The 26,291-nt window shown below is 35.0% G+C and overlaps 7 protein-coding genes and 1 non-coding gene across 9 annotated transcripts; 2 read left to right on the top strand and 6 right to left on the bottom strand.

Moving 5' to 3' along the window:
- On the bottom strand, nt 1,874-3,383 carry LOC18613521. Its single transcript, XM_007050796.2, has 3 exons — nt 3,257-3,383; nt 3,057-3,132; nt 1,874-2,939 (listed from the first exon to the last, which is right to left on the bottom strand). The coding sequence occupies exons 1-3, from the start codon at nt 3,305-3,307 to the stop codon at nt 2,218-2,220; spliced, it is 849 nt and encodes a 282-aa protein (XP_007050858.2). The 5' UTR covers nt 3,308-3,383; the 3' UTR covers nt 1,874-2,217.
- Nucleotides 6,217-7,703, bottom strand: LOC18613520 (dephospho-CoA kinase). Its single transcript, XM_018113875.1, has 3 exons — nt 7,523-7,703; nt 7,294-7,439; nt 6,217-6,800 (listed from the first exon to the last, which is right to left on the bottom strand). Exons 1-3 carry the CDS (start codon nt 7,628-7,630, stop codon nt 6,356-6,358), a joined length of 699 nt encoding a protein of 232 aa, XP_017969364.1. The 5' UTR covers nt 7,631-7,703; the 3' UTR covers nt 6,217-6,355.
- TRNAG-CCC lies at nt 7,781-7,851 on the top strand. The gene has a single exon. It is a non-coding gene; the product is annotated as a tRNA-Gly (tRNA).
- Nucleotides 7,931-9,911, top strand: LOC18613519 (pentatricopeptide repeat-containing protein At5g66520). Its single transcript, XM_018113874.1, has one exon. It carries the CDS (start codon nt 8,011-8,013, stop codon nt 9,409-9,411), a length of 1,401 nt encoding a protein of 466 aa, XP_017969363.1. The 5' UTR covers nt 7,931-8,010; the 3' UTR covers nt 9,412-9,911.
- On the bottom strand, nt 10,983-11,899 carry LOC18613518 (glutathione S-transferase). The gene is made up of 4 exons (XM_007050792.2): nt 11,768-11,899; nt 11,570-11,618; nt 11,402-11,463; nt 10,983-11,249 (listed from the first exon to the last, which is right to left on the bottom strand). Exons 1-4 carry the CDS (start codon nt 11,825-11,827, stop codon nt 11,055-11,057), a joined length of 366 nt encoding a protein of 121 aa, XP_007050854.2. The 5' UTR covers nt 11,828-11,899; the 3' UTR covers nt 10,983-11,054.
- On the bottom strand, nt 17,770-19,367 carry LOC18613517 (glutathione S-transferase PARB). The gene is made up of 3 exons (XM_018114303.1): nt 19,061-19,367; nt 18,572-18,620; nt 17,770-18,466 (listed from the first exon to the last, which is right to left on the bottom strand). Exons 1-3 carry the CDS (start codon nt 19,208-19,210, stop codon nt 18,018-18,020), a joined length of 648 nt encoding a protein of 215 aa, XP_017969792.1. The 5' UTR covers nt 19,211-19,367; the 3' UTR covers nt 17,770-18,017.
- LOC18613516 (glutathione S-transferase) lies at nt 20,979-22,170 on the bottom strand. The gene is made up of 3 exons (XM_007050788.2): nt 21,928-22,170; nt 21,746-21,797; nt 20,979-21,622 (listed from the first exon to the last, which is right to left on the bottom strand). The coding sequence occupies exons 1-3, from the start codon at nt 22,075-22,077 to the stop codon at nt 21,174-21,176; spliced, it is 651 nt and encodes a 216-aa protein (XP_007050850.2). The 5' UTR covers nt 22,078-22,170; the 3' UTR covers nt 20,979-21,173.
- On the bottom strand, nt 22,289-24,460 carry LOC18613515 (glutathione S-transferase PARB). 2 transcript variants are annotated; one of them, XR_001926246.1, is made up of 4 exons: nt 24,078-24,460; nt 23,853-23,901; nt 23,224-23,767; nt 22,289-22,368 (listed from the first exon to the last, which is right to left on the bottom strand). XR_001926246.1 is itself a non-coding variant. In XM_018114262.1 (3 exons), the coding sequence occupies exons 1-3, from the start codon at nt 24,225-24,227 to the stop codon at nt 23,313-23,315; spliced, it is 654 nt and encodes a 217-aa protein (XP_017969751.1). In that variant the 5' UTR covers nt 24,228-24,460; the 3' UTR covers nt 23,020-23,312. The 2 variants fall into 2 exon arrangements, 1 of the variants encoding a protein (XP_017969751.1); XM_018114262.1 differs by lacking the exon at nt 22,289-22,368 and having other exon boundaries at nt 23,020-23,767.

The raw sequence follows: 26,291 nt of genomic DNA, 5'->3' as shown, positions 1-26,291 counted from the left end.
CAATTCACATTATTGGAATATATTAATATTATTCCACTTAGCTAAGCCCCTGCGACTACTAAAAGTGGGTTGCCAATATTAGTATGTTACCGGGAAGATATCTCATGGAACTTACTACTACAAGTTAATAACCAGGAAAGACAAAAGGTCTCATTTGGTCCGTAAGAGACAGAACAAGCTATGGGATGTGTCTGCTTTTGAACTAGATTCCCTTTGCACTGATTTCTCCTTTGTTATCATGAACTGTCCAACATTAGCGTCCCAGTTCATTTTTGTTTCTGCTTTCACATCAAGAATCTTACAATATCTTTATTTTGTCCTTTGGATTTGCCCTCCAAAATCTTACTACCTACCATTCCATTCGTCTCTATCATTGATTATAATAAAAATAAAGAAGGAAATTGTGACCTTGTACTCAGCTCAGCATGGAGTTAACTCATATAATTTGTCATTTAATCATTATCAGTCGGCAGAGCCATATTCGTTCAAATGTTTGCGGAAATCTTGTGAATTTTCTAACAACATGCATTTGATAATTATTTATTGCATTAGGAATGCTGATCTTTTGGTAGGAATTAGCGAACAAAGCTCGCTCTCTCTTTGTTATAATTTTTGCTACATATATAAATAGCTAGGGAGAAAGTAATAAGAAGAAAAAAGAAAAAAAGTCAGGACTTGGGTAAAGACAGAGTTGGGTGCTTTATAAATCATTGTCTAGTAAAAGGGTCCCAAAAAATCAGCATCATGTCATCATTCCATCTTTTCCCGTCTAAAAGGTGTAGGGCAAAATTTTGAATGATACTAGTAATAATCTTGTATTGTAAACAGGCAATGTAAATTACTAAGTTATCAACTCAATATTGCATGCTAATGCTAATCATACTGGATTTAAGGAAAAAAAAATTCTTGCAAAGCGGAAAACGAGGATGAAGCTTGAGAATCATGTGGATATAATTGATGATTATATTGCAATTTGCATGCATGATGCATGTGAGGAAAGCACATATATGATTCGCACGTACAACACAAACTTGGCGCATGCGCTGTGCAAGATGATACGGACTTTGAATAATGATTAGGCATATGCGGTGGTGAGAGGATAAGTACATTGTGTTCGCCCAATTATTCCCTTCACGATATAAAAAGAAGTATAATCCACCATGAATATTCCGCTTCAGATAAAAGGTAAGATACTAGGGATGAGATCTGCTTGCCCTTTAGAAAGTTATGATTGGGTTTTAAGTTTCTCCGTTTTCCTTATAATTGAAGCAAAAGCTTATTTCAAGTAGTTCGTGAAAGCTGCTTTTCACCCTTTGCTTATTACTACTAATTTTATTATTATCCAAATTTTAGACATGTTTTCGAAGGTAATTGATTAGCTTAGCTGAAACTTTAGGTGGATAAATAAGGGAGTACCGTACTGACAAAGTACATTCAACAGTCGAATCCTAAACTACCCTAAGAGAGGTACGTAGTAGTAGTACTTGTTAAGTTTGGTCCCGAAGTCTAGCATAGGGAGGACTTAAAAGGAGAGAAAGCCAAAACAAATAGAAAAATTAAACAGGCTTTTTTTTTTGTTTTTTTTTTCTTGTGGAGAAGTGGGAGCCTGCTAGTATCCCTCGATGTTGAAAGCAAAAGCCATGCATGTTCAACACAAAGATGATTTAACCAAAGGAAACAGTAGCTTTCTAAAAGATGTTTTCAAGAATTTCTTTCGATATATATCGCCAGTCTTCATCACAACATGCATTTTAAAAGCTGTTTCTTTTTTTTTTTTTTGACAAAAAAATCTCGAATAAAGAAGGAAATTTATATGAGTCTTCAGTCGTTTTGTGCTAATTTTATATAAGAAAGTGAGAGGAAGAGAGAGAGAGCATCATTAACAAAATTCTCCTTTACACATAAGAAAGAGGGAAAGGGGAGAGATTTTGAGGTCCTACAATAGCAACCACGAAACCCCTTAAAAGGCTATATAACCTACTTAACGAAACCTAAAACAAATGCAAAATTACACATAACCTAAATAAAGACAAGCTAATCACTATAAAACCCTTGGAACCCCGATAAAAACAACTTTAGATTTCTCCCCAGCAAAGTACTAGTTTAATTAATATTTTTTACTTTATTTGCATCTCACAAAATTAATCCCTCCCCATACAAGTACAACTTAAAAACAAACATAATAATCTACATGTACTCGATTTCTTCAACATTTTGTCACATGATTGAGCACCCACTTTCATCATCATCGTAGTCATCATCTTCATTGAATTTTTCGATTGGATCGGACGGTGGCGGTGGTGGTCCGTATGCATTAGCATGCATGGCTGGCGCGTAATATGAAGAGCTTGAGCTAGGGTAAGTCGTGTTGTAACTTACTCCATACAATGGAGGTCCATAGCACATTGGTGGGTATGGATACATAGGCTGATTTGGAGGGCTCAGATGCATTGATGCCATTGGTGGGGCCTGTTCCGGAAGGGCCAGAGCAGCTGATAGGTTGTCTCCGAGCGCATCTGCGGTGGGACCAGGGTTCCCTTTTGGCCCTTTCTTTTTCTTCTTTTTACCTCCATTACCACCACCACTTTCGGCAGTGGCCGGTTCCTCCCTTTCACTTCCCATTTGGTCCCCTGCTGGAGGCTGATCATCTCTAGCAGGGCCTTTACCACCACCCGCACCGCCATTTTTGGCAGCGGCTAAGTTAGGCTTTTCTTCTGAATTATTCTTCGGGTCTTGATCACCGCCAGCTTCTCCGCCGTCTTCTTGTTTCTCATTGTTCTTTGGCTTTCCAGGCTTTTTCTCTTTCTTTTCAGGCTTTTCTGGCCAAAGTTCAACGTGTTTCCCAGACTTGGTTAGCCTCTTGATGAGAGTTTCTGCATCCACGCTGCCAGTAACTGTCACCTTGTGCTGTTGAGAATCTATGGTCGTCTCATAAACACCTTATTAAAAACAGATTAAGAAGCGTCAAAAAGAGAAAAGAATCTGCATTTGTTATAGTACTTATTAAATATGTAAAGAAAGTATAGGCAGAATTAACTTATAGAAGTAACATATACCATCAATGCCTTGAAGAACTTTCTTGACTTTCTTCTTGCAGCCTTCACAATGGATTAAAACTTTCAAGACCCAGGTCTATGAAACAGTTAAGACGGAGTCAACTAAATTAGAATTAAATATATAAAGCATTGTTGGTGTACCAGAAATGAACAAAGGAAGAAATACCCGGAGTTTCTTATTGTGTTCTAGATTTGCTCACCTGGTATCTCAGTGCTCCTGCAGCATCTTGATCAGCTAGTTTAGTTGCCATCTGAGAGAGAGACAGAGAGAGGGAGAGAGAAAAGAAAGGAGGCTTCGAGAGACGAGAAGGGAATGAGAAAGGTTGGGAGTAAAAGAAGTAAGAGAAAAGCAATATAGAGAGCATTTGGTGTGGATGCCACATCACCTTTTCGCCCAATCTCTTACTCACGAGCTTAATCACGTGACTTTCTATTTGTACGGCTTTCTCTCTGTTAAGGCAGTCAAAAATTTTGAACTGCGCATTTATTTACGTAACCTAAGTCGTTAAGTTGGAAATAGGGGAGCTTGTACCTGGCCTAGGAATACTTTTCAACTTTTGTTTCACAAAATAACATGGGCAACTAATTTTGGAAGGCTAGGCTGCCGGTGAGCCAAAAAGATTCTTTGCCAGCTGATACGTGGTCAATACGTACTGCTTTGAACCTTAAACAACCAAAATTTGGCCTTGTTTAGAGTGGTTAATAACTTTTCTTTTGGCTAAGCCTAAGCGTTGCTCCTGCAGGCGCACGCTCCAAGTGCACTGGCTGCCTCCTTTCTTTTCTTTGGAAAAACACTCCTTGGTGGGATGACCTTTTTAGTTCACTTTCGATGGGATTTTTTACCAGAACGAAACAAAAGTTGAATAGTACTACTACATTGAGTAAAATTACAAGTATAACAAATTATTGAACTCCTTTATTGCAAAAAGGCGCGGACAAGACATAATACGAATCTCGTTTTACCCTTCCTAAGGCAAAACATCCATCTTTTTCCTTTTTTTTTTTTTTATTTCGACTTTTATCCAAAGCAAATTCCATTAAGGAAATGCCCAGATTCTGCCCCCTTCATTTGAGTATGTGTGCCTCTGCGCCAATTATAGCCTTTGAACTAAAAAGTTTGAATTATCATCAATTCAATTAAAATTCATTACTATATTTTAATTTTGATTCTGAAACATCGATCATCTCATTCATGGCACTTCACCAGCTCCGACTTCCGTAATAAAAACCACTGGCTATGACATGTTATTTATTGATTTGAATACTCGGTAATAAATTGGCCTTAATTTGACAGCACTCGCCATCAATATAATCCCCTCCTAGTTCTATTTTACGAGGTAATGTGACCAAAGAAAAGGCAGCAAAAGCGCACACATATGTATAAACAGCCTGTTCGATTGGAAGGGAACATTATTATTTGCCATCCTCCTACAACTTCCTCCCAACAAGTATTTATGTTGTTCAACAATCGGTCAGATACTTTTATTTGTAATGGTACAAATTCCACAGATCATAAAACCAGACGATCAAAAACACAAACAAAAAAAAAAAAAAAGTATTCCCTCCCTTCCCATGCGGCTCCACTTTTAATTCTCACATTAATATCTATCAAAAATCCGAAAAGAAAAATATAGTTTTCCTCCCTTGGCATCTCCTTTCCATTCTTGCCATTTTTAATTTTCCTTCCCTCTTACCAAGCAGTGTAAACTCTTATGGCGACTTTAACCCTTGATGGGTTTCAAGTTCAACCCAGAGAGTACCAACGTGAAAGGTAATCTCTCGATTCTTCTACTTTATGCTTTCAACATCCAGACTTGAAGTGAATGATAGACTGCTTTGAACCTGAAATATCCTTAATATAAAAAAAAAATCATAAAGTTATTTACAATATATATTATGTAGGTGTTGCAAACTTGCCAGCTTTGAACAAATACAGTACAAGCAACTTTTCAAATGAAATGGCAACTTGAAGTAAACTGGTTATGCTTTCTAGGCTTACACCTCTATACGGAAATAAAAAAAGAAAACAATCATCACTAAGCAATCGGCACTTGGTTATATTTTCCCAAAAATGGCGACGAGAAACTTTCATGGACTTTTAAACCAGCACGCGATACTCTATTAAAGACTTAAGTCTCACTTTGTTTAACCCAATGGCGCTGCCAGGCTTTTATAGTAGTGTGACTCGTGACAACACTTGGCACTCACAATAAATTATTGCTTTTACGTCCTTTGAACAGAACTGGTGCAAAAGCAAAATGTTAGTTATCATTAAAAGTCTCAGTCATCCAAAATCTCAAAAGAAGAAATCAATAAAATCTTATGGCAACAATAACCTTAATGCGGTACACAGCCTCACTGAAGAGGACTTATCTCAGGAGTGGACCACTGTCAAAGGCAAAGCAAAAATGCAAAAAGTCACATTGCTAAGAGTACTAGTATTCAACTTGACTAACTGAAGCAGTAGGATAAGTCAAGGTAGTAAATTGTGAAGCATATTAAAATTGGGAAGTATAATTAAATGGAGGTGTGCCAAGGACGATTAATGCAAAGTAGAGAACAGTCAATCATAAAAATGTATTTAAGTAACAACAGATGAATTACATTCACTTATCACGGGGAAAAACAAACTTACAGAATCAATCTTAGAAAGAAATCTGCGGCCAAGGATGCATCGTGCATGAGTAAACAGCAATTAAAATATCAGTTCCCCTCAAGAATTATCAGCTAAAATATTTTTCCACTATGATCAATGGAAATCTTCAGCCTAGTGTAAGTTTGAACCCAGTAAGGCTGCATTAGCAACCAACAAGTAACTAATATCATGGTCCTAAATTAGCAAAAAGAATACCAAATCTACCAATTTCTTACCATACTTTCTATTGTTGGAAAATCATCGGTAACCAAATTCAACCTAACATCAGAAGTCCTTGGTCTCAGTAACAATATTGTCAGATACAGCATCTAAAAGTATAAAATGATAATTCATACAGAGCACCATAAACACAAAGTTAGATGTAATTCTCAGTTTCTGGGTATAAAAGTAATTCTGTTACACAAAAAGCCACTTCAATATTTAAAGGCAAGCAATCAAAAGAAAAACAAACTACATTCTACAATTCTTAACTTCTGAAGTAAAAGGTGCAGTAGTGGAGTCTCATGTATAAAATTGGAAAGGAATAAGTGTCATTCATCTTATTTGCTGTCATATAATATTACACCAATTTCTCTTCCTGTCATCAAGAATAGACAAGGGATATAACCAGTTTGAAACCATAAGTTCATGGTGATTGTAGCACCTATAACGTACTTAAAATTTTCCTACTTGCAAGAACACCTATAATGACACCAAGAAGAGCTGACAAGGCTCCGTCCCTTGAAAGCCAGAATTCAGTCCATGTCATAGGCCTTTTGACCTGTAACAATACCTCCCTGAACCTTCCCTGCAAATCCTCAAGTGATCCAGTGTTATCAATCAATAAGTCTGCTCGGGTTCTCTTAAAATCTAGAGACATCTGGGCATTTATCCTATTTCTGGCATCATCCTCTGTTGAATTGTCTCTTTCCATAAGTCGTCGAAGCTGTGTTTCAGGATCAACCCATACAACAACAATGGGTTTTGTCCACTTATCCATCTTGGCCTCAAACAACAATGGAATGTCAAGAACGATTACCTTATGACCTTTTATCCAAAACTTCAGAATTTCCAAAAAGATGCCAGAAGATATATAGGGAGCCAATAGCCTACAAGAAGAAAATTAACCACATTTTGAAATAAATACAATATGCAATTTCACTACAAGGTATATGATGATGGTAGGTTACCAAGACTCCGTGCAGATGACCTCCAGGCATAGAGGAGATTACCTTCCCGACATTTAGTCAGGGTAAATTGAAACATCTAAGTGTTTGAGATTAACCTGCACGACTTAAGGAGCAGAAGGCAACATAACTTCCAACTGCCCTTAAATCGTTAAAAGCAACCTTCTAGGAGATTATGACATCAATTTGCAATAACATCAGCGCCATGGGAACAAGTTGAGAAAAAAATGTTATGTACATAAGCAACTTAAAGAAGACCGAATATCACAATACAATGTCAATCCAATTTTGCATTTTGAAGGCAAAATCCCAACCTCCAAGACTACCAGAATACGTATAACAGTAGAGAAATCAAGTTTTAGAGCTTAAGCTGACATGAAAATAAATAAGAAGAAGCAAATTATAAAAATTTTACCGATTAAGGAGTTCACGCTTGGAGGCGTCAGAGAAGACGATACGGCCCAATTTCAATCGATCAACTTGTCCATCATCTTGTAGAATGTCCGGCCCAAATGCGGCCACCACCCTTTTGTAACCGCCGGTGCCCTTCTTCAACACATCCTGCAAAATCAAAACTAATACTAGTTAAAAATGTGATCTGTAATGTCATCAAACAGGTGGAAGGAAGAAAAAAAGAAGCGTACACGAGCTATAACGTCAGCATCGACGACGGGAATCTGGTTGTACTTGAACATGGAAGAGACTGTGCTCTTTCCTGATGCGATCCCTCCCGTTAGCCCTACTATCCTCATTTTCGCTCAATCTTTTTCCCCTCCCTCTCTGCTTCAGCCTTTCCTTCTGACTCTCTTGTTTCTAGTTCTTTGTATCGTATGAATGAGATGCCGGTTTTAAATTTTTAGTGCTCCAATTTTAGAAGAAGTTTTTAATCAAACGGCCGCAAAGCGCATCTGGTGTAGTGGTATCATAGTACCCTCCCACGGTACTGACCGGGGTTCGATTCCCCGGATGCGCATATTTTGATTTCATTTCAGTTATACTAGTAGTACTATTTTTTAAGTTGTTCACTTTCCTGGTGAAATGTGGAGGAACAAATGTGTAAATAAGCACGTTTGTTTTGTTTGCCCTTTCCTCAGTTACCGTAACAGAAACAGCTGCTACCACCGCTTCTCTCATGACATCTTGTTCGAACAGGATCCTTCACATGATAAACACCTGCACTTCTCCTTCTCACATTCACCAAATCCAAGCCCAACTCATTCTCCAAAACCACCTAAAGAACCCCTTCATAGCTCATCATTTCATCAATTCCTGCAACTCTTCAGGCCTTTTAAGCCATGCCCACACCCTCCTCTTCCTCTCAAAACCACCCGCACACGTCTTCATTTACAATTCCCTCATTAGAGCCTTCTCCCACTCTAAAACCCCACATCTTCCTTTCTCTCTGTATACCCACATGCGAAACGCCTCCGTTATGCCCAACAACTACACCTTCCCTTTCCTTCTCAAGTCCTTGTCCGATTTCCACCAGCTCCGAAAAGGCCAAATGGTTCAGACCCATGTCATAAAACTGGGTCATTCCCATGATATTTATATACAAAATTGCCTGATGAATCTGTATGCATCATCTGGTGAAATGGGTTTGTGTCGCCAAGTATTCGATGAAATTCCTGAGAAAGATGTTGTTTCGTGGACTGTTTTGATTACAGGGTATAGAAATGATAAAAAATATGATGACGCTTTGATTGCCTTTGAGCAAATGCAATATGCAGGTGTGGTGCCTAATAGAGTAACTATGGTGAATGCATTGGCTGCCTGTGGTAGTTTTGGTGCTACTGAAATGGGTGTTTGGATTCATGATTTTATAAGGAAAAAAGGGTGGGAGTTGGATTTGATTTTAGGGACTGCGTTGATTGATATGTATGGAAAATGTGGGAGGATTGAAGAAGGTTTGAGAGTTTTCCATAGCATGAAAGAAAAGAATAATTTTACGTGGAATGCAGTAATTAACGGTCTAGCTTTAGCTAAAAATGGGGAGCAGGCGGTTTGGTGGTTTAATAGGATGGAGCAAGAAGGGTTTAAGGTTGATGATGTAACTTTAGTTGGGGTGCTTGGTGCTTGTAGTCTTTCAGGTTTGGTTGATACAGGTCGAAAAATATTCAGTTTCTTAGTTGAAGGGAGGTATGGATTTTTGCCTGGTGTAAAACATTATGCATGTATAATTGACCTCTTGACGCGTGCAGGATTTCTTGATGATGCTTTTAGATTTATCCAGGATATGCCTTTTGAGCCTACGAGGTCCATATGGGGATCTTTGCTGGCTGGTTGTAGAACACATGGAAATTTGGAATTGAGTGAGTTTGCTGCTAAGAAACTTGTGGAGTTGGAGCCAGCTAATAGTGCTTATTATGTCGTGTTGTCCAATTTGTATGCGGATATGGGGAGATGGGATGATGCTGGGAAAGTGAGAGCCTTGATGAAAGAGAGGGGATTAAAGAAGGACCTTGGTTGTAGCTCTGTGGACTTGGAACCTCAGGAACAGGTTTATGAACTAGTAGCAGAGCAGAGCCCTTAACTTGCATGTCAAGAATGATCTTACTTCTGTCCTCTGATACATCTTAAAGGGGAAAGTTCTTTTCTGCATGGGCTGAGTCCTAAGTCTGGGTTATGAGGCTACTGTGCTTTGTGGTTGAAGTTGATATGCTTCTCCATGGACAACAAATGTACAGCCGAGGAGGGTAAATCCTAATCTGTTCACCTTTCACACCTATACGGCAATGGAAAATGATCTTGCAGCTGTTCATTCTTGCTGTTTGGAGGACAGAACTTGAGCCATTTGTGGTGTATATCATGAATCCATAATGTCTCATTTGACTGGTCTGCCCTCAATGAGCAACATTATTTCTTCAAGGTAAAGGATTCATTTTATTTTATGAGCATGAAACATGATACTTGAACCTCACTGTAGAGGTGATAATTAAATGAGGCGTCTTGTTCAAATTGATTGACCATAAATAGATTGAGTAAAATATTCAGATTGATAAGCTATTGTTTACAATCAGAATTGTCAGCTTAGCATCATGGTAGTATTATGACATTCCTTGGGTCTTGTTGACAGTACAATTTCACATTTTTAAGGGGATATGAATTATCCCCAACAACGTAGTTTCATTTAAATAAAGATATGACCTGAATTGTAGGACTCATAGGATCATATTCCTTCCAGCTAATGGGATTAGGAAAGACATAATATTTGGATTGAAGAAGATTGAATACTGGATTGATAGGTGTTACAGGAAGGAGTTTATGGATGAATTGAAATTATAAAATTGGATTTGAAGGAAAAAAATAACGAAAATGTTTGTTAAAGATTGAAAAAGTTGAATGATTCTTGAGAATATAGGAGTATTAGTTTATGTATATAGATATTTTAACTAGTATAAATTTATTGATATAGATTTATCTATAGGGTAGTATATGTGATTAAGGATGTCTAAAAGGAGAGATTATTTGGAATCACATTTGAAGTTACTTATAGTGGTCATTAAGTTTGCTTCTACAAACGTATGAAGAATAAAAATCATCATTTATACAGGATTTTGGACCAAGACTTTAACCATTCAATAACATTAGAAAAGAAACGCTATTAAAAAACCCTTATTATTTGAATCCTCCATCAGTTATCAGTACATAATAAAACCTTATTATTTGATAATCATACTCTGTTATAAATCCAAACAAAACTTTGCTTTCTTATTAGCTTTTCCTTTTTTGGATAGCAACTCTACTTTTTTCTTTTTATAAGGACAGTGGGCAATCCCATAAAAGTTGTCTAAATTTCACCTTATCTATTAGCCTTACCCTTCTATTTCACGTTTTTCCCCTTTATAGCTCCATGTTCTTATCCTAGAAACTCCTGCAAATTGTTGATTTCTCTTTACTTATAAGGAGATGTTCTTCAAAACAGACAAAAAAAATAAAGGTATTTTAGAGCCCTCAGTGTCGTTTATTTAGATTTCTACAATTTCTCTGATTATTATAATTTATTCCATGCGAATAAGAGAGCATTCGCAACAAAAAAGGCATAAATCTGCACACTGAAGTTTAAAGACACTAGACAGAAACCAAAGTACAAGGGTCAAGACATGATATCAAACAAGTTATTACTACTATTCTTCAAATGACTGTGATATCAAGCAGTAGGTTGCGGCAAAATCCTTATTTATTTTGCACTTCGACTACCTTCGCCCATTTACTAACGTGTGGACGTGCTTCGAATACCGCCTTGGCTGGTGTGTTCATTAAGTAATGCACGACGGGTTGGTGGTGCACATCTGCCAAGCCGAAGCTGTCGCCTGACAGGTACTGAGTTCTACCCAACCGAGCTTCGTAGACGTCTAGAACTTTGCCAGACTATCTTGGAGCTCCTACGCTGTCGCTGCTGCTTCGTCGGTCATAGCCAAACCTATCATCGGCTTGGTAAAATACTCCTGGACTACCTTTGAAGCTACAGGATCAAACTGGTGGGCTTCCACCTCAACCACGATAATATGAGTGCTTTACACTCTGAGTTCAATCCCCTTGTCAGAATACGTTGAAGCAATATATTTGCTGATTGCCCTTGATTCTGTGTATTCCAAGTTTAAATCTAAAATTTAGCTACCATACTAGTATATTTTATTGATTTAAAGTCGTCTCAGAAATTTATATATATTTTAAAAGAAAAATAGTACCGAAAAGCTTTAAGCCTCCATCCTGTAAAGCTGGTACATGGCCAAATGACTGCATCAAACGAAAGGGGTTACCTAATAATTAAACAATACACAAATTCGAACACCAAAGGCAGAGAGAAAATAGAAAAGGCAAGAACATTGTAGTATAAGTGGATATCAGCTAAACCATGGTAAGAGATCTATTATCAATGTGCTTACATTGAGGGAAAGGTAAGATTCCTTTTTATGTTCACGAGCTCCCAAGTCGACGGGGACCATTGGAATTCGAGCCCTTTCTGGTGAAGGACTGAAAGAGCCGTCATTGTAGCTGTTGAGTAAGGGCTTCCATGTACTTTGAGGACTCCAGCCATGATGAAGATGATGACCCCATGCTGTCTTTATTGTCTTTAATTTTGGGTACAGATCTTTATTGTCTCCATTGATAAGTCCAACAACCACCAGACTAAATTAAACTTGATATCCGGTTATATGTTTTCCCATTTTGAGAATTTCGCACAAAAACCAGCACAGTCTTCATAAGATAAAATTTTACAATAAATTTTCATTTATTTATCAACATGCCCCTTTTATGGATTAAATTGAAATCAGGATTTAAATAGTACTAGTTTTCACTTAATTAAACAAAAAAAAACATTAACATTACCATTTCGTGGGCCTTTTTATATATAAATAAAAAGATTATCAGATGGTAATGGTCGCAATCAAAAGCATGGACGGATTCAGAAAGTCAAGCAATGTTTGACTGATTAGACTATCAGAGCGAAGGTTCGGTGGGTTCATCATGTGTCTTTTATATATATTCGAAACAAGCTTGTACTCAGCGGACACGTCGCCACATTAGTATTTACACAATTAAATAGCCCTTTCACCAGTCTGCAACTTTTACTGTGTTACTATTACCCACGTTCACCAGAACCTGAAACATTGCCCTTAAGAGGCGACGACTACAACAATGGAACCCATTAATAAATCTCATATACTCGCACTCAGCATTGATAGGATGCTGCTGTAAGTGCTGATAGGTTGATGTACAAAAAGTTGGCAACTGGCGGCGGTGGGAGGATGCTGGGTTGTTCCTTGGTTCTTTTTTGTTGTGCGAGGGAGCAGGGTTTTTTTTTTTAAGCTTCTTGTCTCATCGGCAACCCGATTATTTAGCTATCTCCTTTTCATATATGCAGTATAGAGAAAAGAATTCAACCCATTTTATTATTAATAATTCAAATCAATATATAGTACATTGGAATTGAATTTATCCATTTTAACGATATATTTTTGTTAAAATAATATAAATTAAATAAAAAAATTGCAAACTATAATCCTCAATTATAGGATAACCATTTGCGTTTATTTGATGTGTCGCAAGATGGTGGTTTACTAGAAACACCAATCTTGAAACGTAGATAAGAAATTATTGAGGAGAAAGAGGTTTAGTGAGCAGGTCTGCAAGTTGATCAGTAGAGGCAACATGGGAGATCGGAAGTTGTTGACGTTGAACCTTGTCCCGAACAAAGTGGAAATCAATTTCAATGTGTTTCATCCAGAGTGAAAAACAAGGTTGGCACATAAGTATTTAGTACTAATATTGTCACAATACACTATCAGTTGTTGAGAGAGTGGAATTGAGAGTTCATGTATAAGAGATTGAACCCAACATGTCTCAGCCATGGTGGAAGTGACAGCACGGTATTTAGCTTTTGTTGAGGAACGTGCAACAGAATGCTGCTTTCGCGAGCTCCATAAGATCGGATTGTTGCCAAGATATAGAATATATGCACTTGTTGAGGTGCGATCATCTTTGTTGCCAGCTTAATTTATAATTGAGAAAGCATGAAGTGTGAGCAGTGAATTACGAGCTGGAGAGAGCTACCATGATGTAGAGTTCCCTTGAGATATCGAAGAACATGTTTAGCAACATTGTAATGATTTGTCGTTGGATAATGCATAAATTGTGACAAATGATTAACAACATAAGCAATGTATGGACATGTTAAGGACAAATATTGAAAATTGCCAACAACATGTCTATACTCATTGGAATCGTTAAGGTGAGAACTATCATTAAAAGACAAGTTGGTGTTGGTAGACAAAGGAGTAGTAACAATGTTGGCACCACTCATGTGAATACGATTAAGAAGATTAGTGATATACTTTTGCTGAGAATGAATGACCTCAATGTCCAAAAAATACTGAAAAGTGCCAAGATCTCGGATGGAAAACTAGTCTCCGAGATGTATAATGAATCAACTGACAACCCCTGAATTACTACCTGTGACAATTTAATCATCAACATAAACAAGTAAATACAATGTGACAGTATAATAAAAGAAGATAAATAATGAGTGATCTGACTGTGAGTTGATAAATCCAAAATATAAGAGATATGCCTGAAGCTCATAAGACCAACCCTGAGGAACTTGCTTTAGACCATATAGTGCTTTGCAAAGCTTGCAAACATGAGTGGGAAAGTCTAGATCAATGAATCCAAAAGACTGACATAAAAACAACCTCAGAAAGGTTGACATTGGGCTATCAAAGATACTAGTTCTTGGACAATGCTATGCATAATACTATACGAACAATTGTGGGTTGGACTACAAGGTTGAAAGTATCAATATAGTCAAGGTCAAGTCGTCAATGAAACCCTTTAGCAACAAGATAAGCTTTATATTTATTGAGAGAACCATTCAAATTTCATTTGATATGAAATATCCACTTGCAACCAACAACATTTTTGATTGAGTTTCGGAGGAACAAGGGTCTATGTGCCATCTTTTAAATGTTTTTTATGTACCAAGCATGAAAAAGAGTTTAATTTCTGTTTGAAAGTTTGTCACGTAGGGGCATGAGTAGTAGTGGGGAAGCTTAAAAATGGCGCGTCTGAACAGCCAACCAATTCTACCAGATCATCTTTTTCTGTCTATTTCTCTTCATTTTTTGCTCTTGCTACTATCAAAGCTCTTGCTACTACCTTGGTCATCTCTCGAACCCACATTTCCAAACTCAAAAAACATGCTTATCAAATAGAGGAAGGTTTTTATTTATAAACCCAAGACTCACCCATCTTTTACTAATGTGGGATTTATGACATTTTATCCCATTCAACTCTACAACGCCTTCGTTGCATTAGCTCTTTTACTCATAGACGAGAGACACCATACCTTGGTTTGAGTTTATCTCGACTATGATATTTCTAATGGAGACCTCATATCAGTAAAGATTTGCATCTGGTCTGATACCACTTATTACAAACCCACATTTCTAAGCAGGGCAAGCCATGATAAGAGGGTCTTATGTTTTGCTTGTGCAATTTTGCATCACTATTTAGAAAGGGTAATTTTTTTGTAACTTCTACTTAGTAATAAATCCACTAGAAATGCTTTTAAAAATAACAATAATAAAAAAAATATATTAATATTTTCTCTTTTTATTTAAATATATTTTTATGACTATCAACAAAGCAAAGATAACATGGGTTAATGCTTTATAATTTCTATTGGTTTGATCAATTTCATTTTTTTTAAAATTTAACGATTATAACTAGGAGAGAATAAAAGTTTATTATCTTAATTCCATGCATTAAAAGATAGAGGATTGATTTTTATTTTTGAGTGAAGTTCAAAAACTTATTTGAGGTTACGTTTGGTGTTTTACAATACAATCACGTTGCAGGGAATGTGATATAATGAATGTAATTGCTGGTTAGATAATATTGCAAGGTTTGATAAATTAGGAAAGTGTGTTTAAAATACTTTAAAAATAACATTGTAAGTTTACAAACACTTTATTGGGAATGAAATGTTAATTTCCCGAATTACTTATATGTAATATACTTGCATGTTCTTTTATTGTAAATTTTTATATGATATCATTTCTTAAATAAATTTTCCAACAAATAAACTAAGTATCGAACAAATCCATGTTAATATTAATTAGAAAACAACTTTTTATTTGTTAGCAATATTGAAATTTTTAAAATATATTGTTATTATTATTTTTTTGAAATATTCCTAAAACATTAGAAATGGAAATAATTCTTTTTAGAAAAAAATCAAAAAATAAAAAACCAAAAGAGATTTTTATAAAAAAAAATTGAAAGTATGAAAGAAATATTTTTTATTTTTAAAATTTTATTAACAATTATAGAAAGGAAATAATTTTGATAATTTTAAAAAATTATGAGCATAAAAAATAATATCTTCTATTTTTCAAAAATTCTAAATATATTTTTTGTTTTATGGATTTTCTAATCTTTTAAAATTTCTTGGAAATAAAAATTATTTCTATTTTTATTGTTCTAGAATTTTTTTAATGATTAAAAATTATTTTTTTAAAAAAATAAAAAAATTTATTATTATGTTTTTCAAAATTTTTAGATTTTTTAAAAAATCTAAAAATATTTCTAATTTTTAAAATATTTTTAAAATGATAAAAATTAAGTTTTTTAATTTAATTAATCAAAAAAGGGTAAAAATGTCAAATCAAATTTTATAACAATGCTAAGTAATATGAAATTGCATTAGTTTTTTAGTACATTTACAATACAACCAATAATGTAATCACATTACATCTATTGTCTGTAATGTGATTGTATTACAATCTTACATAATGTTGGTTTGTTTTAAAACAAATACTGCAATATAATTCAATTGAGTATATTGAAAAGAATGTGGGTACACATCATGATACTTAAATATGACGCTGTAATAACTAAAGTGGGCTAAATTTAATTTAGTTTTCATGTCGTGGTGGTCCTTCGTATAATCCTTTCGCCTACCTTATCCTTAGTTTCTCCTAAAGTTTTTCTTTAGTAAAGAGCAGATGAGGGTTGGGAAGGAACTGTAACACATTAATTGCTGTCATTGTATAAATGCAAAACATTTTTCTAAACTTAAAAAACCCTTCACTTCCTTACCGTTTTTCCTTCCATCATTTTCTCTCCCTTGCAAAGTTTTTGATTTGGATACATATTATCATTCAGACTGCAACCCATGTACAACCCATAGTCTCTAACCTACAAAACTTGGCTTAAAGCGAGCTATTATATAAAGATGGTAATAGTATCTTGTTATAAGGTATTCGCGAGTATTCAATCCAGTTATATAATATTAATATATCTTGTTACAGGATACTCGCGAGTATACAATCCGATTATATAATATTAATGTATCTTATAATTGAGTTTGGATAGTAATTCTACTATTCGTAGCAAATTCGAGTACTACCCTTTAGGTACTTGATATTCTGACCCGATTATATTTTTTTTTAATTTCACATAATTAAAGACAAATTTATATTGTTAATTAAATCAATTCATAAAATTATGATTATTAATTAACTTATAATATCTTTTAATACATATACTCTATATATTACGTTAATTTATAAAAAATATAATTACTATTATATATATACTTTAGATATAAATATATTTACCTTCTATTTTGTATTAACGTTATATAAATTATAACTTATAAAATTATTAATTATAATATATATACTTTTATTATATAAACTTATAAAATATATACTTAAAGAGAAGTTGTGAGATTATAATAGTTTTAGAACATAATTTTTTTAATTTCATGCAATTAAGAACAAACCCATATAATTAACTAAGCTTGTAATGTTGTTTAAGTTGTTGCTTGGATATTTATTTTTAATTATTTAAATTGATATTTGAGATATTTATTTTTGATTATTTAAATTTAAATTTTATTGTTTATGTGCTTTTATAAATTTAATTATTAATAAATTATACAAAATATGGATGAAAATATTATTGTATTTAAATAAAGGTATAAATTCAATTTTAGGTAATTAAGTATCCATAAAAAATATTTTAATAATATTTTACATAATCGAATTTCTAAACGAATTCAGATAATTATCAAATAATTGATATGCATCAAGGTTTGAGTTCAAATAATAAATTTAAATAAATTTAAATAATTATAAAATTCGAATATCTCATTTATTAATCAAGTTTGAATTCAAGTATTTTCAAATTATCGAACACCCTACCCATGAAATCTCTATTATTATAGATAAGATAAGATAAATTAAACTATTCTATACCCTAATGTTTTGGCTTCTTTCTCGAGGTTGCACGATTTACTTTGTTTTAGATTGGAAATGTTAAAGATAAATATATTAGACTGGCTTTGTAATTCAAACTACAAGACAAGATTAACAAAAGGTTATTGTTGCCGACAAAAGCGAAGACATCATAATCAAAAGCAGATAGAATTGTAGTTGCATTTCACAACAGATGGCACACAAACTCAATCCTTCAACTTGACGATTGAAGGCAAAAGACACCTAGACAACAGGAGACCCGAAAGCATAAATCCAATATTCAAGGTTCAAGGCAACACTGGAACCAAGATGCAAAAGATTACATGCGGCCTTATTCATTGACTGCTAATAGCGTAAGGTAGCGGCCAAGTATTTATTGCTTTTGCATAGCGAGGACCTTACACCAAGCTGGCCTTGCTATGATGTCAGCGACCCAAGCGCTGACATGGGGCCGTGAATCAAACAGCCTCTTGGCCGGGGTTCCCAACAAACATTGAATGTTCGGGAGGTGATGCAAATCTGCCAAGGTGAAGTAGTCACATGCCAAGTACTTTGACTGAGACAATCGAGTCTCATAGACATCTAGAACTTTGGCAAGCTTCGGTTCGTATTCCTCCACAACTGCACTGTCAGTAGCCATGCCAAGAATTGGCTTGATAAACAGCTCCCAGGCCAGCTTCGAAGATGCAGGATCAAACTGGTGGGCTTCTACCTCCTTCCACAATGACAAGACTGCCATACTCTTATTAGAGCCGGGCAATAGCAGTTGGGTGCCCTTATCGGTGTATTCATGGGCAATATATTCGGTGATTGCCCTTGATTCTGCATGTCAAAAGTTCAGAGCTTAGAGGGGTTAGCTAAATAGTAGTAGTGGTATTATTTTCATGCCTTGCAAACAATTTAAGGGTACCGCTCATAAAACTTTACCAAAGAGCTTTAAGTTCCCTTCTTCAAAAGCTGGAACTTGACCAAATGGCTGCATCAACAGGATGAGAAATATTAGATTCACGGTATTCTCAGAAACGGGTTTATGGAAAATGGATTAATTAATGAAAGAAAATCTCCTAGCGGTAATTATTGGAATCAATTTTAGCCTCAACAATTCGGGTTCGTGCAATTCTGACTAAAATTGGGGTTTTCTATTTCATTGCTGCTTTTGCATTTTGTTTTTCCTCCACAAATAGCAACCATGGAAAGATTGGTTTCTGAGAAAAGATCTCAGTGCCTGATAAGAAATAGTTGAGCTGTTGAGGAAATCTATCGCCCAATGAGAAAGAAGGGTTAAAGTGAGCTGGGTTTCTCTGCAGAGCAAGTTCCAGTAGCAAACAAGCAACTTATGAAACAGGTACTAATCCAGAGTAGTGTAAAATATTTGTTAAGCTAAAATAGAAGGAGAGATCTGTTTTCCGTACTTACATTGAGGGAAAGGTAGTTTTCTGATTTATGTTCACCAGCTCCCATGTTTACAGGAACAAACTGAAACTCAACCTCTTTTTCGTAAAGGCATAAAAGAACCCTCTGAGTAGCTGTTGAGAGAAGGCTTCCATGTGCTTTGATGACTGCCATAGTTGTCCGACCGACGACTGAAACCGATCCAGGAACTGCAAGAGATAAGAAATGTTTGTGGGTTTTGGCAGAAGAAGCGTTTGTTACGTGAATATAAATAGAGGTGGGGCGAGGAACCTTTCCATCATTCTAGAATGCTCCAATTTGGATTTAGTAGGCAGAATCATTAGATTAATCTCTTATCAGTAGATTAAAGGTTGCTAATTAGAAGCAGTAATTACGTAATTACTGACGTTAAATCCTAATTTAATTCCCTTAATTATTTTTACCTCTTTTCGGATTCTTCAATTCAGCCGTTTACTTTATTCCAGAGCCCCAGCCGAAAGGTTAGGCAACATCTTAGACATATCTTAAATTTCCACCACCGGAATGTTAACGTATGTTCTTATGTCACATCAATCCCTCAGCCACAAGGACAAAAAATTGGAAACCAACCGAACTTCCCTCCAAAACACTTTGCACACCCCTTCAAAACGTGCTGTAAATTTTCAATTTGAGGTAGGTGAGACCTTAAATTTTCAGCCTGGATTGGGTGGGTCTGATTTGTGGATTAGACTAGTTTCGCGCCAACTACTAACCATAGAAAATTGCCCAAATTGCCTGAATGGGGACAGGAGAGCAATCAGTCAATATTTATAAAATCGAAACATCCAGTTGAATGACAGCTTGGATTATTCCTTGCCAAGTTCTAGTAGTAGCTGTAGGATTTTTTCTTTTGTGTGGACCTTTGAGAAAAGGGTACTTGTTTCTTACATTGCTGCTTTCAGAAGCACCAATTATGTTCAGACAGCCATGATGTACGTTGGTTGATTACCGATTAATATAGTATTACTCCTTTTCCCTCATTTTTTATCTATATCTTTTAAATACTTAAAACTCTTATTTTAATATTTTATAATTTTTTATTTTTTACATTAAAAAATTTTAAAACATCGATCTTATAAGAAAAAAAATAAAATTTGATATTAAATAAATTAAATAAAAAAAAATATATTTTTTAAAATTTCATCAAAATCAAAAGAAGAAGATACACATATGATAAGAAGTGCATAATGTGGACACGTTAATTCCTTCAGTATTCGTTTTGGTTCCATGGGCTGACAAACCCCAACAAACACGCTACTTTGGCATATGGAAAAAGCACATAATTTTTTAAATTAGGCATATCATGGCCTAGAAGTAAGTTGATGTTTGATTAATTTATTTCTCCTTTTAAAAAAAAATCAGAAAGATTCCTTTAAAAAATAGTAAAATGTGGAAAGCAGTCAGGCATGGTTGTATGAACAGAAATGCAATCCATGTGCTGACCCTTGCACGCGAGCTTATCCTTTCTTTTGATCCTATGTTTAGTTATTGTGGTGGGCACATCATCCTTTCTTAAATTCCCCTTTTTTTCTTCAAGTGTTCTTCCTTTGAACTCATACTCGCTTAGATCAATGTTATTGCTAAGATAGTTTTAAAATATAAAATTAATTTTAATTTTAACTGGATTAGCAAATATTTTGAATTTATTAGATTTCTTTACAGAAATTACTTTTCAAAGTAAGGGGGGATAAGTCTCGTCAATTCCATCACCCGAGCAAAAGTTTGGAAGGGTCTTGACATTTATGGATATTTGTAAATCCAGCAATCCACTGCGTTGGAGGAAAACTAAGAAGAAGAGAATTTCGAACTTTAGACAACAAAACCCTCTTGAAGAGGGATAAAACCAATAAACTAAGTTTGGATTGTTACTTTGCTTTAGTTTTGTTTAATAATTTTTCTCATTTAACCCAAAAAAGTACTCGTTATAAACTTTAAACATAACTGCCAAGGACATTTATACATACATTAAAAAAAAAAAAATACTCTGTAAAAGGAAGCAGGATAGATTCCAAAGAGAGTTAGCTAGAACAAAACGATCAAATCTAGAGAGACAGCAAAAATGTTGCATACTGTAGCTTTTAGCTTGCCTTCTTGAATCTCATATCTTTTCAACCATGTCCACAACCTTAGCCCAAGCAGATCGAGCCAGCAGATCTCTGCACCAGCCACTGACACGGGCCCGCTCATCAAAGAGCCGTTTCACGGGGGTCTTCATGAGATAGTACAAATTAGGGAGGTGAGTGAGATCGGCAGAAGTAAACTTATCGCCGCCCAAGTACTTAGAATCTTTAAGCCGCTCTTCGTACACGTCCAAGACCCTGGCCAGATTCGCTTCCTCTTCTGCTACCACTTGCTTGTCTGCTGACATGCCGTTCAGTGGCTTCTCCAAAAGCTCCGTCCTTAGCTTTGAAGCTGGTGGGTCGAACTGATGATCCTCCACATCAATCCAGGCTGCAACTATACCTTGTTCCTTAGGTGCCTCGTAGACTTGTTCCTTTCCAGGTTTCGGGTAATGGTGGGATATGAAACGCATTATAGCCCTTGATTCTGAGCAAAAAAAGGAAAATAAAAGTATTTTGGAATTTATTGTTGTTTGATGAGAAACGATGCAAATGTAATTAACACTTAAGCTATGATACGGATTCTATTTCTTTCTTCCTTTAGATTTACCGAACAAAGTCAAGTCTTGATCATCCTGAAAGACGGGAACCTGGCCAAAGGGCTAGAGTCATGAAATGAAAAGACGATTTCAAAGTCAGTACGGTCTAAAACTAACGAAAGAAATCGCAGCTAGCTAAGAAAAGCTATAAAGAGAATTTGATGTAGATCAAGGTTAAGTGATGAGAAGTTACGCTTAAAGAGAGGAATGACTCCTTCATGTGATCTCCAGCCTTGAGGTCGACGTATATGAACTCAAAATCAAGGCCATGCTCCAGCATAGAAGCCAGGACGCGCATTGTGGCTGGACAAGCAGGGGTTCCGTACACTTTTTTAACAGCCATGAAAGGAGATTGGAAAAGCTGAAATGAGGAAGAGGATCTCACAAGGCTAAAAATGACGCTTGCTACAATTTGAGTAGACAGTAAAGTTTATGTGCTGCAAAAGTTAAAGTAACGCATGTAACAATATAAAAAGGTTTTTCTTTCTTTGAGGAAGAAATACAAAATTAATTTCATTTTATATTGAAAACTCAAAGCAAAATTTCACACTAGTCCGTAGTGTTGTTGCCATCTGCATAGACAAGTTTTGGCCACGTTGATGTCCGCAATTGGTGTCCCATCAAATCAAATTGCCTATTGAATCACGTGAAGTTAGTAAGCGCACAAACTTTGGATCCAATCGCTTTTCTACTAATTATTCATCACGGTTTTTGTTTTACGTGACAAGAAAATATATGATGACCAAATAATTAGCTAGCAGACTAGTTTTTCTTTATGTTGCTATCGGAGCTAGCAATGATAAAATTTTTGCCATTGAATAAATAACAATCATATTTTGCATAAATACAATAATTTTAATTAATCTTTTACAGATTATTAATGTTTTCATTCAACTTTATCAATTTATTGATTTTGATTTTCAAAATTAATTTTCATTGGCTCGTTTTTAAGAGAAAACCTTATACACTTTGACTTATAAAACTTTATCTAAGTTTTGTCCTTGGATTAATTCACATGTAGCCATGTAGATAAATTTTAGTAATACCATAATTAATTTCCATTTTACAAAAACAAATTATATTGTAGGACACTGGTACTCTATCTTAACCTTACATAAGCTTAATTAATTTGTATTTCCTGGACAATCCATAAATTTATTTAAGGTTTGTCCTTAGATTAATATGCATGTAGCATGTACATAAATTTTACTAGAAATGCCACTAACTTTGATTTTGCAAAAAGAAGTTATATCGTACGACTCTGCTACTCTATCTTAACCTTACATAAGCTTAATTTGTATTTCCTGGACAATACATAAATTTATCTCAGTTTTGTCCTTTGATTAATATGCCTGTAGCATGTACATAAATTTTACTGGAAATGTCACTAATTTTGATTTTGCAAAATGAAATTACATTGTAGGACACTGCTACTCTATCTTAACCAGACAGAAACATAACCAGAACTGAAAGACCATGCTTAACATACCTTTTACAAAATTAGCTTGAGATATCGAAGTAAATTAGTCCTTATTGGAGGTTATGAATGAAGTAGGTGATAGTTGATTTCTTAAGAGCCTAAGCTTGAGCTTTTTGCTGCATCTCAACCACCTTAATCCATGCGGGTCGAGCAAGAATCGCAGCACACCATGCGCTCAAACGAGGTCGGGAGTCAAAGAGCTTCTTGGCCTGAGTTCCTATGAGAGCCTGGATATTTGGTAGGTGAAGCATATCAGCAATGGTGTACTTGTCAGATGCCAGATACTTGAACTTGGAGAGCCTTGCTTCGTAGACATCAAGGACCTTGGCCAATTTGGCTTCAGCCTCAGCTACCGTCTCTTCATCAGGAGTCAGGCCCTTTTTTGGCTTGATGACTAACTCCGAGATCAATTTTAGCGCCGGTGGCTCAAAGTGGTGGTCCTCGACATCGATCCAGTTAGCCACAACGGCTTGTTCTCTTGAATCCCAGTATATCAACTCCTCTCCTTTCTTGCCGTATTGATGACCCATGGATCTTATTATTGCTCTTGATTCTACATATATAAATAAAACAAAAAACAAAGAAATAAGGGCTTCTTCTTTGTTAACGAAAAAAGGTAGAAAAGTACACCTTATTACCAAATTGCTTAACATCCCCGTCCTCAAATACTGGAACTTGTCCAAATGGCTGCAGGAAAACAAACAATTAAACAATTTTCAGGCATTTCAGTAGTCCTTTTTCTTCTTTTCTGGTACTCTTAGCTGCGAAGAACTTGAGAGAAACAACATATTTAAAAGAAGCACTCTCACCCTAACAGCTGATAATAAATTTAAAAGAAGAAATATATAGGCAAGTGAGCTTACATTCATAGAAAGAAACGGTTTCTTCTTGTGCTCTCCGGCCTCCAGATCAATAGGAACAAAGTCAAAGTCAAGATCATGCTCGAACAGGCATGCCAAGACCTTCAAGGTAGCCGCTGAGTTCAAGCTACCATACACTTTTTTATTCTTCATTGCCAACAACACTGCCGTTTGGGTAAATTTCCAACCTCTCTACTTCGCTGGAGACTACATATGGATCTTGAACTCAAGAGGTTATTTATACGGATTCTGTTCATGATAATGGCCCTTCTTTTGAGTGAGAAGATAAAATAGCGAATATACATTTGTTTTTTCTTAAAACAAAAAGAAGAAAAGAAATCAAAGTATTAGACTAATAATAAAGATTGGTGATAACATTAATAGCAATGCCAAATAGGATATTTATATACATTCTTTTCCTTTATAATGTACCTAATATTTACCTCCTCGTTTTATGTATTTATTTTGAATGCTTAAACTGTTTGTCTGAATTTGGGGCATTTGAATGATTGATGGTCCACTGTCGTTCACTTAGTCGGCTGTGGGGTCAAATGGAATTCATAATCGATGGAAGGGACGTTTTACCGACCACCCTGTTTATTTATTTATTTATTTTTGAAAGGCAGCTACCACCCTGTTTAACGACCGCTAAAGAATTAGATACTGATGTTTGGTACATACTTTACCAATATATCAATTGAAATCTCCAAGGTAGGAATATATCATTCAATATAAAAATAGCAAGAAATATTGATAAAAATGGTGATATAAATTTATAATAAAATTTAAACTGAAATCTTAGTAAAGTTTATACATATTTAGAGTCACAATATACGAACTATAGCTTACTAAAATGCTATACCGACCATTTTAGTAAATCTTTATACTGTCGAAAATATAAATAATCAAGATTAATATATCATATTATAACTTATAAGATAAAAATAGAAATAAACTAAATAAAGTTGTCAAATCTTGATTTCCAATAAAACCAAATAGCATAAAGTTCAAGTGTTTAATAATATCTAATATCATACTGAATTTCTTGAAAGCTTAAAAGTACTATTATCACAATTTGTACTTACTTCACTTTTATTAATATATTGATTTATTAAACAAAATAGAAACCATATTATAACATTAATTTTGATAACCAATTCAATTATTTTACATATGGGTAATATATTCCTTTGGGCTAACTTTTTCTTTACTTTACCTTTTGTTGTGTGAGCCTGCTGTTTCTTTGATGGTTTGGTACCAGTTGCTTTGCTATATGGGAATGGCTTGGTGTGAATGACGAACGATGATGAGGTTAGGTTATTGTGATAAATTTCTTTTCTTTGTCGTGTCTGGTTTTTGCATTGTCTCTACGCCTGGAGACGAAAGGAGATGCAGGGGAATTGTGCTGAAGGAACATGGTTTTTGTGGTTGCATAATTTTGATCGAGTAAGTGCTTGAAGGGAGGAGTGGGGCAAAGGTCAGGGAATTGGGGTTGCTACGGGAGATTTTTGCTGATGTGAGTAGTTTTGAATGTAGGAGTCTAATGCTCAGGGTTCACTTTTGCAATCAGTGTATGTGTTCATGCTGTATATGCTTTACACCGTTTTTGTTATGGTCACCTTGTTAGGACTGGGAAATCAGTGTCTCTCCAAAATCTTTTTTGTGCACAGATTAAGGGTTTTGCTGTGTATAGAGGGGATTTTGGTAGGAGTGAGAAATTGATCGGTTCGATTTATTTGGTTCATTATAAATAAAGATCAAATAGATCAAATATTTTTAAAAAATCGATCAAAATCAATTAAACTTAAAAGAAAATCAAACCAATCAACATTAGATTGGTTTGATTGGTTCAAATTTAAACCAAAAGAATCGTAATTGTGACTTTTATCCTATGTAAATTACAATATTGAAATTTATAAACTTCATCCATAATTATAAAATATACAAATAATCTAAACATAAAAAAAAAAAAACAATCCTTTCACTCACATATTTATGTCCTTTCACATAAACCATCAAATTAATATTCAAGAGTTTTAACCTTTAAGTTCTAATATTCAAGATTCAACATAACCAAAATAATAATAAGGTCACCTAACACAAGACAATCTGGTGGGTAAAGGCTGGTCATACATCAAATACAAACAAAATAATAGTAGAAAAAAATAAACAAATAAAATGCACCTCACCCTCTTAGGATCTCATTTATGCCGTATT

This window comes from Theobroma cacao, chromosome 1, assembly GCF_000208745.1.
Source record: "Theobroma cacao cultivar B97-61/B2 chromosome 1, Criollo_cocoa_genome_V2, whole genome shotgun sequence".
NCBI lineage: Eukaryota > Viridiplantae > Streptophyta > Magnoliopsida > Malvales > Malvaceae > Theobroma > Theobroma cacao.
Note: the sequence above shows the minus strand (reverse complement) of the source record. Positions and strands in the feature narration are given on the sequence as shown.